At 40.2% G+C, this 14,197-nt stretch overlaps 2 protein-coding genes across 3 annotated transcripts in view; one reads left to right on the forward strand and one right to left on the reverse strand.

Annotated features, from left to right (window-relative positions):
• The window catches only part of LOC143485253 (uncharacterized), a 29,059-nt gene that overhangs the window by 12,519 nt on the left and 2,343 nt on the right, over positions 1 to 14,197 (reverse strand). The gene's annotated exons all lie outside the window — the stretch shown is intronic.
• cyp27b1 (cytochrome P450, family 27, subfamily B, polypeptide 1) lies at positions 6,996 to 13,342 on the forward strand. Its single transcript, XM_076984541.1, has 9 exons — positions 6,996 to 8,272; positions 8,649 to 8,839; positions 9,294 to 9,490; positions 10,093 to 10,293; positions 10,536 to 10,699; positions 11,180 to 11,346; positions 11,549 to 11,630; positions 11,746 to 11,943; positions 12,112 to 13,342. Exons 1-9 carry the CDS (start codon positions 8,063 to 8,065, stop codon positions 12,223 to 12,225), a joined length of 1,524 nt encoding a protein of 507 aa, XP_076840656.1. The 5' UTR covers positions 6,996 to 8,062; the 3' UTR covers positions 12,226 to 13,342.

Raw genomic sequence — 14,197 nt, forward strand, 5'->3', positions numbered from 1 at the left:
TGTACAAATATGCGTGCCTTCAGGTGTTTGGCCAGATTTGTTGTGTTAAGCTAGGTTTATACTTTCGCGAATGACTGTAGCGTGCGCGTCAGCACACCTCGCCCAACCCTGCTCAAACCGCTTGTCCGAAACGATATGTGGTAGTATAAAGAAACACCCCTCAAAAACAGGGGAAGAAACATTTACCTGACGAATTTTAATGTTGCTTTGTTTCAGGTTTGAAAAGTGCTGGAATTTAGATTAAAGTGCTTGAAAATGCTTGAAACAAATATCTGTCTGACTGAACAGTTCTCTTGTATTACGTTAACAAATACGAGCCTCTTGTAATTCCAGGACGAAACATGAGAGAACGTGAAGACGTTAAGATTGGGCGTTTTGAAAATAAACAACCATTAAATAATGTGATGAAAAAGTAAATAATTTCGAGTATATGTATAAATATGTAAAGTTTAACGTGCTGGGAAATATTGAAATGGACCTTGAAAGTGACGTACAAGTGCTTTAATTCCACCTTGTTAAGGTGTATGAACCCTGCAAACATGACAGTTCATTGCGCTGCGGCGGTTGCAAAATTCTAGAGGTGCACGACCTCGCGAACCGACAGCTCGAGGCCACCGCGATTACATCATTTTCGCCACGCGGACCCTCACGCTGCTCGCGGCGCGTCAAGTATAAACCAGGCTTTAGCGCCCTGCGTTGAAATGTTCCGAAAGCACGGCTTGCAAAATGGCTTGTTCATGTCCTTCGGTTTTCCATCTGTATCTGCTTCGAATCCAAAGTATTTCCACACAGCACTTCTGCTGCTTTCTTTGCTTATTAAGACGGGCTGCGAACACACTGTGTTTGCTTTAGCTGCCATTTTAGCATTACAAACTGTTCTGTGCATTACGGCAGCTTGGGTGGGTCAAACAAAAGCGCATTTTATGTAAAAAGAATCGATTGGCTCTTTTGGTTGGTACAGCTTTAAAGCACCGTTTGCAGACCGGTTTTGATGTGTCCACGGGGTTGCCATGACTGTCTGAAATGTATGCAAAATAATTCCATATTTCGCTTTGTGCATGTAGTTTTTCAACAAGCTGAGGACGGTCTGCAATATTGCTTGTATTAGCAGCCATCGTACACGTTTTCTTCTTATTCTGCAGAGAGGAGCCAAGCGCTGCACTACTGTATGCGCACACTGCCCCCGTGTGGCACTCTTACTGCTCTTAAAAAAAAAAAAAAAAAAAACACTCAGTCCTATAGCACCGATACTAATCAAATTGGGTATAGTACCGTTTTTAATGACAAAGTATCGCGATACTACTCTAGTATCGGTATACCGTGCAACACTACCTGGGGCCCAGTGTTAAAGCACCAGAAGCCCAGAGCAGCCGCTGCATCAGAAGAGGCACCGTCAATTCCTCAGAATGGGGGGAGAAACAGAGAGATAAACACTAGGAGGAGACAAAAAATATGACCACATATTCTCGCAACAGGACAACAGTCTTGTGTGCATGCGAAAAATCCCCATAGCACATGCAAGCATTGATAACACAGACAGTCAAGCAGAGAGAGGCGTGATTCATTCAGATAGGGAGGGGGGAGCCAGAGGCCTGGCTACAGTTTTTGTGTCAAAGTTCGCGGTGGGAGGCAAGAGCCTCTCTGACAGTCCCTGTGTGGGGGTAGGAGCAGGTAACCAAGACGATGATCTTCAGGGAGAATTTTGTTTGGGCGCCAATGTAGATAAGCGGGAATGGAGAATTTAGCAAGGAGCCCGTCCTTGAGTATGCGAAACTCCTCTGAAGTCAGCGGTCTCCCAACTGATCCAACTTCACACGTAGAGCATTGATACCCACTACGATCGAATCCAAGCTTTTACTAACAGTCACAGTCTGCGTTCCGACAGCTCTACCCATTGCATCAATCATGTTGGGCAATTTTCGTGGGTGTTTGATAACTGACCCCACTTTAAATTTCCCGATACACCAGGGCAATGCCTAATCCAATCAGCAGAAACCCAGTGATCAAAGTTCCGAATAAGTACACGTCTTCAACATCTTCCAGGGAGAGAGACGCAAGACACAAACCATGCCACGTACCCCGTGAGTCGAACACATCCAGCTGAGGACGTTCCGTCCGGACATGTGGGTTCTCCCTCACCATGACTCCTCGTGGAAAAAATTGTGTCATTTGCGTTGAGAGACCACCTAATCAAATTCATTTTCTTTGTTCAAATTCGAAGAGCAGCGTTAGGGTACAAAGACAGAGAACAGAGAAGACAGACAGACACAGAAGCTAAGCAAAAAACAGGGAAGGGAGTGCAGGAGCAAGAGATAAGTGTGACCGCCTCTCATGAAAGCCGGAAGAGCACGACTTGCATGTGTGTTTTGGATCGCTGTCTTGTTTCACGACCCAACTTCTCTTTAACGTCAGCTCACACTCAGATGACCTAAGAGTCTATTGTAGGATTCTCTGATACAGAGTTGAATTCATAGCTCCCTCAGTGATTGCAAGGTGTACATGTCCTGGTGGGGCAATGCATTCCCAAACCATCACACCTTCATCACCATACTTCACTGAACCTTTGCAACTTTTTCCTTCCACCAGACTCTCCTCTGGTATCTGACAAGGCTCAGTGCTGATCACTTGAAACAAAATCTCAACAAGACAGAACTGCTATACATCACTGAAAATGTCTCCTTGACCATGGGATCTCACTAGGGAACACTTGCATCAACAGACAAGACATGCAGCCTTGGGGTACTACTGGATAACCATCATTCTCTCATATTACTAACTCGAACATGCAGGGTCCTCCTAAGCAACATCAGAAAAATCTGACCATTTCTCTGTTTGAAACGACTCAGGTGCTTGTTCAGGAATTTATCATCTCAAGACTAAACTACTGTAACTCACTCCTGGCAGGCCTTCCCATCAGCTCCATCAGACCCCTCTACAGCTTATCCAGAGTACTCCAGTCTGCACCATGCTAACTTAGAGCATCTAGTACACCTCTCCTTGGACAAGCATCCCTCACAAAGAAGACATGCAAAAAGACGTTTCTGTCCTGGCACCCAGGTTGTGGAAAGAACATTTGTCATCTGTCCACAGATCTCCTGCTGTCTTCAAACACCACTTCACAGAGTCACTAAACACTTAGACATGCACTTATGTATTAAAATACATAATGTACAAATGCACTTATATTCAAGAACCTTATTTACTCTTAAGCTCCAGGGAATGGGGCTAACAGTGTCTCATAATTTAAAGGAAGAGGTACAGTCTGTTTTGACAGGGTGGGAAATGTGCAGTGATGCATGATCCATCATATATTTTGACCAAAACATGGAACATAATGAAAGTTCCATGGTGTCTTAATGATGTGTGTTATGGGGAAATAATCCTAATGAACTGTGTTATCTTTCAGGGATCAAACACTGCATAATTGATAACTTGCAAAGACCTGAAAGAAGCACCAACATTGTGTGTCAATTTTACCTGCCATTAAGTCATATTATGGTGTGTAAATGTCTTGCACAAATTGTGAAAATTGTGCACAAATTCAAAAAGCAATCACTTTTTCATCCCTACACTAATTATTTTTCTTTATCTTCTTTTTTATCTTTATGTTTTTGCATAGCCTTACTGAGGTGTTAGTGAGGTATCCACTTATTCGTTAACTTCACCCTAAGTGGGTGGAATGGTGCACTGGAGATGTTGAAGAACATAATCCTCACAGTGCTACCAGTATGAATGTCACTTGTAGGGGTAAGATAAATACTTCATCAACACCAACACGGTGTCAGTAGGCAATGTTTAGGGTATCTAGTGATGAATCCACCGTGGATTGTAGTCTAGAATCAGTCTCACCAGGCTCTTCATTATGTAAGTTGATAGTATCATAGGTCTGTCATCATTAATGGCTGTTAGGGACACTTTCTTGGGCATTGGCACTCTGCAAGTTATCTTCCAAAAGTGTGGGAACCTCATCTTTTCACCTGCTTGGCTTGAACCAATGCTATATTATTACCCAGAGCTGGTCAGCACAGGCCTTCAGCACCCTCAGGATAATGCAGTCTGGCATAGCAGGTTTCCCTAGTCTTAACAACTGTCTATTCACCTGATCCACAGTAACAGTTAGTTATTGTTATTAATTTGAGAACTATAATCACTCTTCACAGGTAGCAGCACGTTTAACCACTTTATTCATACCACTGGATACTGAACCATGTAATAGTAGAAAGCTAGAGGACCAAGAGGATTTAAACCAAGAGGATAATTCAATTAAACGGGAGAAAATGCCTCTTCTAGGCAAAAGGGGACATCAGGATTGCGAAGTGGTTCTGACTGATTTGTCAGAACCACTTTGCAATCCAACAGGTACAAGGTGATATTTGTATCTAGCCATCTGTGGCTATAACTGAAACAGATAAAACGAAAAGAGCTCTTACGTTATCATGATCTTGCTGACACCAAAACATTAATGATCCCCCAAACCTATCTGTAATATGTCCTTCTTCAATTTGAGTTATCTCAAGAGTTATCTCAAGATTTTCTGTTCATCCACTGTGGTATCAGTGCTTGTCTAAGGATTTATGTCCTGACTTGAAATATTTTCAACATGTTGGACAGCTTTGGTTTGTTGAAGTCCTCCAGGCAAGACTTTAAACATGGTGTATGGTTATTTAAGATGTGTTCAGACACATTATGTCCACCCATAAAACAGTAAAACATTTTACATGGTAAAAAAAAATGGCACAGGCACAGATATTCCAAACAAATCTACATATCCTGTCACTAGCCCTAACAATATGACACATCTAATTCTAAGTGGGCACTTTTCATGGGAGGTGAGAATGTATGTGTGCCCCAGGCATGTTAAGTCCAAACAGGAGGTAAGACATTTTGCTTTCATAACCTTTTCATGGTCAATTAACAGAGAGAATAGTATTCCCCTTCCTTTGTCCTCATTATTCCCTTTCCCTGAGTTCGCAAAAGATGTATTTGTTCTCAGATATGACTTGGTGATTCCTGATAGTTAATGTTTCTCCCACCCCGATTTGGTCATGCAGTCATGTTTGAGTGATTGATTTCACTGACCCTTGCTCAGTGACCCACAAACTTCAACTCATCTATACAGTGAACATTTGCCTTCCATTTGTGCTTTACTACTTGCTTTAGCACATTAAAACAGAACATTAAATACATAAAAACAAATCAATAAATACGTGCATATGTACTGGTTGAATGTGGGATGATGGTGCCACAGGTCTCTTGGTAGCTTTATTGCAACCATTTTAATAACCTGTTTACACCCTTCCTTTATCAAATGGGTCTGTTATAATGGGATTTTGAGACATGAATCTAAATGAATGAATCTAAAACCTTGTCCCATACTGAAATGTCTATAAATAAGTTTACAAAAGCCTGGTAGTTTACTAGCAATACTTGTTTGTTGTGCACAGCATATCTTAGGGGTTCAAAGATGACTCCTTGCCTTTGCAGCATCATCATAACTATAAATGAAATGCAAACTGAGAATAAAGTTCTCATAATCCATCTAATCAAACCTGTGCATATATGAGGGCATGCAAAGTGGACACAACTCACATGTATCAGTCATTTCGGGTACAATAGGTAAATGACTCTATATAGCACACCCAGTCTACATACCTTCAACAGGCAAGCTGAATCCCTGAACCTTTGCACATTTGGCATGTGGCCAGATCCTCAGTGGACCAGACCCTCCACTCTTCAAGGAACATCACAGGAAATCCCAGCCACACTCACCCACGGCTCTTCACAACAAGCCCTAGCTTCCCACACTCCACCACGAAATCTGCTACTGTTGAGCCAATTATAAATTACATGATTTTATTCCATGATTTATTCCATCGAGGTTGCTAGCCCAATTGCTTCAGAGAAAGATGTGAATCATTTACAGGCTCACTTTACCCCAGAGGAGTCAACATTGTGCTAGTGTCTTACAGCACGTTTCCAGAATGAAGGGCACAGGTTTTGGCAGGCTTTTTACCAGATATATTCACTGTGGCCTTGGCTCTCATGCCATTCCCAAATTCCTGGGTTTTCGGAGACTGTAGAACTGAATTCTCTATTTCTCAGTACCTACACAGTATTAGTGGGCAAATGGTAGGTGCATACAGACGGAAACAGAAAAACTGCAGATTGAAACTGCTGAGCTGATTGTTTGGTTGTAATTATTTCAATTATATGACAATTTACTTAGAATAAAAAAGAACATGAATTCCTAGCATAGGTAACAGTGAATTAAAAGTACTGACCATCAGTTAGCATGATTCCACTGACACGTGGTGCCTTATTAACAACTTTGGCATCTCAAAAGTATTTCATGGAAGGAAAATACTCCAAAACTTAATTTAAGGGATTGTTAGTGCGTTCTTATCAGTTGTAATTCTTATAATGGTGACTGGTATTCTGTACACATTGATAGTGGCTTCCTAGCATCTGTTACCTGGTCAACCAAGGATAGGTTGATTCCAGATCTGGTTTTAGGCCCCTGCTCTAGTCTGTTTGTAAGTTAGTGAGGGTTAAAGAAATAGACTTTAGCTTAAAAGGTTATTTCAGCTCCTGAGAATTTCAGTCTGAGAGTTGAAGAATGTAAATGTGCCATTTTTTGTCAATTGTGATTTTCTTCCACTGCAATCGAAATTTGTTCTATGCTTTTTACCCATCTGTGCAGTTAGAACACACACACACACACACACACTTAGGGTTGCCACCTAGGTCTGACAAAAAACAAGGACACTGACATACTGACACAGGGTGGCGAGTGTGTCTGGGGAGCAGTTGGGGTTAGGTGCCTTGCTCAAGGGCACCTCAGTCATGGCTTCAGGTCTGGGAATCGAACCCACGACCCTCCGGTCACAAGACCAGTTCCTTATCACCAGGCCATGACTGCAATAAAATAGGCTGCTTATAATGAATGTGCAAATTACTTCCTGTTAACTGAAGATAACTAGTTATATATAATGGTATGGATCTTGATTCACATCTAATCACATCAAAGAAGAGCTTATCTCACATCTTCTTGCACTGCAATTGTGGTAACAGAGAAAAGGCTTATTTGGTTAATGATATGGTAATATGGTAACTATGATTCACTAACTGCTATTAAGCACCACCCTTTATCTTGGAAGCTATGCCAGTCCCTGCAGCGCTTTGCCATCGAAAGAGAGAAAGAACGAACACGTCCATAAAGATGAACCCAGACAGACTTCTCAGTACTGGTCATATTTCCTCATATAGCCTCTTGGCTAACAGCAATTTTCTGTGAAAACTATTCAGGATCTCCCAATAAACAGTAAGGTGTCTACAATAACCCAGTGATGGACACAGTGGTTCTTTTTTATTTCCAAGCATGTAAAGTCAAGCTGTGTTTTGACATAAATCACAAATAAAATGCTGTCATGATGGACATGTCTACATATTTTAGGATTAACATATCTTGAGTTTGCTGTGGGCCACACTGAACTCTGCCTACGTTAGGGTATTGAAAGATATGGGTTTTAGCTTTACATTTTCACTAGATAAAGTTAGTCTATAACGTGGCATCAGTTTATTGATTTTTTTTTCAAAAGCCAGACATATTATTCCGATGTATTGAATTGCCAGTGCTTTTGTTGTCTTCTTGGCCATTCTTAAAGTGAAACAGAATCATTAGCTTTGCACACCTGAATTAACCCCAATTGATAAGATTCGGTGTAGTCAATGGCGGCGTTTATTATGGAAGATTTCCGTGTAAAGTAAGAACAGAAGTAGCAACCTCCCACGTGCGCCCAGTTTTGGGTTTGCCGAAAGTCTCTTTTCTGATTGGACACACCCCTCCAACTAGCCCAAACTTCTTATTACTACGACAGGGGGTGGGACAGTCCTTAAAACTCTTTAGACTGTCATTGGACAAATTATGGCAAGCTTCCTGTATCGTGCGCATTCGAAAGAAACATGAACAGCGCATTATAAATACAGTTCACGACACTGCAGAAGATGAGTTCATCGCTCTGTACAAGATTCAGAGGCGTAGTCTGTGAAGATTACATGAATTATGCTGCAACAGGCTTTGAAAATCTCCGGGAGGAGTGCATTACCTTTGATCAAATGTTTAGAGAAGTGGGCTGATAGTATCAGCGCGACTTGCACACAGAAGGATGCGAGAAAGGTGAAAACGCTCGCGGAGATGCCAGGACCGTCGGCTTTGGGATTCATCTGGGATCTTTTTGCCAAACGAGGACTGTCTCGCCTACATGAAATACACGTGAGCAAACTAGACTGCAATTAACTACAAATATTTGAACAAATAATCCACAATCGGTATTAACTTTGTATTGAGAGCCTGACTAAATGTGTGGACTGGATTGAGAACTTTTGGAAAGGTTGTAAAGTAAAAAAAAAAAATCAGTTACCAATTCAAGACCAATTGAGTCTTGAGTTTTTGCATGAAATCTCATGCAATATTTTCTCTATCATGATGTAAGTAACATAAATAGTCCACAGGCAGGCTTACACAGGGTCATTTGTGAAATACATGCAGTTATTAAAAGAGCTAAACTGATCTGCTTAATATCATTTTAGTGCATAGACATTTTAACACTTTTCAGAGTAATAACTTTATATCTTGACTCCATTCAAAGATGGAAGGCCGCAAACAGTATGGTCCCATCTGGAAGGCCAGCTTTGGACCTATCCTAACTGTTCATGTGGCAGAACCGGAACTGATAGCGGAGGTCTTGAGACAGGAGGGCAAACACCCCATACGTTCAGACCTTTCCTCCTGGAAGGATTATCGACAGCTCAGAGGACATGGTGTTGGCCTCCTGACTGCGTGGGTACAGTTTCTGCACAAGATGATGATACATTAAAATGTTATGTATGCTTTATGCATGCTTTTGTCTATTGCTACTAATGTCAGTCCCAGAAGCAGAAAACATACTCATAAATCTGAAAGGTGCTTAGAGAAGTGTCAAATATTTAACTACCGGTAATTAACAAAGTTGTCATAACATTAATTTGGGTTTTATAGTGTTTTATTGTAATAGGAGTGCAGTTGTGTTACATAATGTGTTTATATTCAGTCGTCTGCTTGCATACATTACTGGCAGATCCAGCAATACTCTTTAAACTATATTAAGAACAAGTGTTGTAACAAACCTCAGTGTAATGTACAGTAGTGTTTTCCTGAATATAAAAATGCTACAAAGATGATCAAAACTGTTGAAAGTGCTCCCATGATTTTCCTCAACCTCCCCGTGTCTGTCCATTTTGCTTCACTGTCACAGAGAGGGAACCGAGTGGCAGCAGGTGCGTAGTCTGCTTGGAAAGCACATGTTGAAGCCCAAAGCAGTAGAAGCATACGACGGCACCCTGAATGCCGTGGTAATGGACCTCATCGCCAAACTCCGCCTTCGTAACCAACAAAACCCTGGTGGCGTCATTACTGACATTGCAGAAGAATTTTATCGCTTTGGCCTGGAAGGTAATATATAGAATTCCCTACTCGCCCTGCCTCAGACCGTCATTTTTTTGCCCTGGGAGCTTGAGGGTCCCACAAAGTGCTATAGCTGTTTGCAGGGCTACACTATTCTGGATGGAGATCTCAAATGTAATTTTGTGATCTAATGGAGCCACTCTCCCAGGTGGGGGGCCACAGCCACTAATGCTTGGATAACCAAGGGAACCACTATTGCTTTCACCTTTCATCTTTTCTAGCTTTTCTGTTAGCCCTTGGTATTTCTCAAGCTTTTCATTTTCCTTCATGTTCCTGATGATGCTGTCACTTGTGATTGCTACATCCATCATAACGGCTGGATAGGCTTAGACCACTGATTTTCATGCAGGGGATCAGGGATTCGAATCTTGGCCAGATATTCCGATATTTAAAAGAAATATGAATTATAGATAATGTGTTCAGACTATCCATCCAAAATGTAGGCAGACACTGAGCTTGTTTAAATCTATGAAGCTGTCATTTTACTCCCAAAATTTCATGATGCTAGATGCGAGTAAATATAATTATCCCAGATGAAAAATAGTAAAATCTCATAAAATCTTGTTCTCTCTCTCTCTCTCTCTCATTAGGAATTTCCTCCGTGCTGTTTGAGTCCAGGATTGGCTGCTTAGAACCTGTCATCCCTGTGGAGACTGAACGTTTCATCCAATCAATTAACACCATGTTTGTCATGACTCTTCTCACCATGGCAATGCCTACATGGCTTCATCGACTTTTCCCCAAACCCTGGGGCATCTTCTGCCAGTGCTGGGATTACATGTTCCAGTTTGGTAAGTGAGAGATTACAAAAATAAAATTGGATTCTAAATGTATTCTCCTGTTCTAGTTTGATAGTTTAGCTGGGCTTAGTTTTTTTGCCTTAGGTTTAATTGGAACTTGAAATTCACAGTAAGAATATACAAGAATATATAATATGCAATCAGAAATATCTTTGTGCTTCTTTTATGTGCTTATTTTAATACTTTGAATAGAAATTTAATTTTAATGGACATTGTCTCTTACAACATTACAGCAAAAGGCCATATAGATCAGCGTCTTAAAGAAGAAGCAGACAAGATTTCTCGCGGGGAGGATGTGGAGGGGCGTTATCTCACATATTTCCTTTCCCGGGCTGGGATGCCCATGAAGTCTGTGTACAGCAATGTGACAGAACTGCTACTTGCAGGAGTGGATACTGTAAGGAGAATACATTTTCATTTTAAGTGCTTTTCTTTGTTTTATATACATCGAGTCATCTTAGTTGATTAAATATTTTATATTCGTATGCATAAAACATATCAGAAAAAGGTATCACTGCTGGGGTGACAGTGGTTCTTCCTCTACAAAAATATGAAGCTACAGCAGACTTCAGCAGTTCTGTGGTCACAAATACATGTCTTTCTTACCGAAAATGCCACTATAATGCCACAATTTCACTCACATTCTTTGCCAATGGTTTGTGCTGATTTAAAATGTCTTATCAGGCACCATGTCTTTCACATAGGACAGTTGCCCACAGCTTGTTTATTTTGTATGACGTTCTAGTGCATCACTTCTTCAGGACTATAGAACGTATAGAGAAATCAAGTTGAAAGAAACAATGATCACAGTTTGGATGTAGAATATAAAATCATGATGGGTGACCAAAGGTTTAATTTTGTAATGGCTCTTTTACAGATTTCTAGCACATTGTCCTGGTCGCTGTATGAGCTCTCTCGACATCCTGAGATCCAAGCTTCACTTCGGTCTGAGATTCTGAGTGTGCTGGGAGACCGCAGACTTCCAACAGCACCCGATGTAGCTGCTATGCCTTTACTGAAGGCTGTGGTGAAAGAGATCCACAGGTCAGCTATGTTGCTTTTTATATAAAATGTATTGTCTTTTAAATGAAAATTTTAAAAAATCTCACTTTTTCATAAACCAAAGGATATGTTTGCTTATTTGGAATATACTTACTGAATAAGCCAAAATAAATTGCTGTGAGGAGACTTTGAAACAGTGTTTGGTAATGTTTCTAATATGTACCTCCCGATCTCATTTAAATAGGCTGTATCCTGCAATTCCAGGCAATGCCAGAGTCATCGCAGACCGAAATATTATAGTGGGAGGTTACAACATTCCTAAAAATGTATGCATACTTCTTTTCTTCTATAGGTGTGCAAAGCAAACTTTAGTTTTAACCAATTACACATGCCAATTCCCTTACATTACCAGTGAACCATTTCACTATTCACCTTTCACAGACCCTTATCACTCTTTGCAATTACGCAACATCACGGGATCCTGCACAGTTCTCTGAGCCAGACACCTTCCAACCCCAGCGCTGGCTGAACCATGACAGAAAGCACCACCCATATGCCTCACTACCTTTTGGCGTGGGCAAGCGCAGTTGTATTGGAAGCAGGATCGCTAAGCTGGAGATTTACCTGGCACTCTGTCAGGTACAAACGTGTGAAAGTACATAGTATATATGAGAACGTTTAAGTGAGGGCACGTCAGATGTGGTAAATCAGACGTGGTAACTTGAATGAATGCATATTTGTGATATTTTTCTGTGATCATTTGGCGGTGAGTTGTATGTGAAATGCATTTCTTTTCTTTACTTCCAGATTTTAATCCACTTTGATGTGAAACCTGGCCCAAACAGTAGAGATGTCAGCCCCATGACCAGAACTCTGCTGGTTCCAGAGAGCGAAATCAACCTTCAATTTACTGAGCACTGATTTTGAGTGTGAGCAGGCAAGGACAGGATGTGACAGAACTTTCTACACACTGGAGCAAGTTCAAGGGGAACGGAGAACCTAACACTGTGAAAAGAGAAAATGTAGTTCTGAACGTAGTTCTGAAGGTTTGAATACTTCTGAATGTAGCATATTTAGATGGGCCAAGGACAAATATAGAATGTTGTTCATGGTACATTTGTTTTTAGTGCAATATATTGTTTAGTGAAAGCCGACAAAATGTGCAGTGTGCATCATCAAACATCAGTTGTTTTTGTCCATCACACAAAGGGAAACAAACTGGAACAGATTCATGGGCACACTGAAACACAGCCAACCATTCTAATTCTAAAAGGTGCTAAACTAAAATTCTGTCTCTCTTATTCATGGTGATATGTTGGGGGTTTGGGGTGGTATAGGATGTAAATGTATAAAGAATGACAATCTGTTGTTAATAACAATCTTATTTTTTTGACAGTTTACAGTTTTAGTCCAGTGTTTCAAAGAAACATTTTTTCTTTTAAAGAACCCTTCTCTGTGGCTAAGTGAACAGCAAATTCTTATTTTACTGTATTATAATGTGCAGCATTGTAATCAGTGCTGGCTATTTTACTGTATTATAGTATACAGTATTGTAATCAGTGCTGGTTGTTTTACCACTTTTGGAGTGACTGAAAATGACACTTCTTAAATTTTGATTTTAGGGGAAATATTTCATACTAAAGCTGCATTATGTGATTTGCTGCTCCCTACAGGCAAATCTCAAGATGATATTTAATGACTGTTATGGCTTTAAAATGAGGTGGTTGCTGTACTGTAATAATGTACTGTAATAATGATTAGCAGATGTCATTATATTTAATGTTCAATGTTGGTTCTTAAAATATGTATTTTATACCCAAAGGATGTGTGTTTGATGTTTATTACTGTTTGGCATGTACACATATACATATCATACCTGTCAAGTTTTGTATTTAAAAATACGGGACATTTCCCGTATATGACGTCATCGCCTAATTTGCATAATCTGTTATTTGCATATAGCCGCAATGAGGCTGTAGGAGACACGAAAACATCTTTGGAGTGGAAAAAAGTGAAGAAAAAACACCCCAAATATGTTTTGAACTACAAATGAATAAAAAAATAATAATAACTTCAAATGTACTTTATTAAATAACTTCATAACTTTAATGTTTTGCCTAGAAATGCTGAGGACATTCCTATGTATGCAATTCCTATAATACAGCCTAAATGAAAACACCAAAGAGAACTGAAGCAGATTTGTTTGCAGATTTTACATAGTTTCAGTTTATATACACATTTATTATCTTTAAGTGAAACATTTAGATTTTATTTTCTTTTTTAATTTCATTTGATTTTTATTAGTTTTCTGGGAAAAAGGTTTTACAGAACATATATTCACAGTGTCAAAGTGTCACATTCAATGCTTAAAAAGGTAACAAAAAAATGTCTGTGCAACATACGAACACAGAACCATTATAACTATTTCCCTAGATTTTATTTTCATTACACATTTTCTTTTAATTTCTCATATTCACTCATGTGGCTCTCTGGCATTCACTGACCTGTTATACAGATTTGTTGCAGACTTTGCATCCTTTAACACTTTTTTGGACGGAGTGTATTTGTGGGCTGGGCCAGAGTGGTTGATTTTACATGAGAGTAAAGCACAAACAGTGCTGTTGTCTAATGACATCCTATTCTCTGTAACGATCTTTCTCGCCATACTAAACACCCTTTCAGAACTGGCATTGCTGTGGGGAATGCATAGTAAAGCCTTCATTAGTCTTGGCAGCTCACTGAACCTCACATCCTTCCCTACCAGGCTCCAGAATCTATCTATTTTGTCTTCTTGTGGGAGTTGCTTGCTATCTGTCACCTGGTAGTCAATGAGTTCCTCTCTCAGCCTATCCTCACTCAAGTGCAACTGAGGGAACAGGGCCCCTAACCTTTC

The sequence above is a fragment of the Brachyhypopomus gauderio genome, chromosome 1 (genome assembly GCF_052324685.1).
Source record: "Brachyhypopomus gauderio isolate BG-103 chromosome 1, BGAUD_0.2, whole genome shotgun sequence".
NCBI lineage: Eukaryota > Metazoa > Chordata > Actinopteri > Gymnotiformes > Hypopomidae > Brachyhypopomus > Brachyhypopomus gauderio.

Coding starts and splice junctions, on each gene's coding strand:
- cyp27b1 (XM_076984541.1), top strand. CDS start 8,063: ATGCTGCAACAGGCTTTGAAAATCTCCGGGAGGAGTGCATTACCTTTG. Junction 9,491..10,092: donor TTATCGCTTTGGCCTGGAAG/GTAATATATAGA, acceptor CTCTCTCATTAG/GAATTTCCTCCGTGCTGTTT. Junction 11,631..11,745: donor GTTACAACATTCCTAAAAAT/GTATGCATACTT, acceptor CACCTTTCACAG/ACCCTTATCACTCTTTGCAA.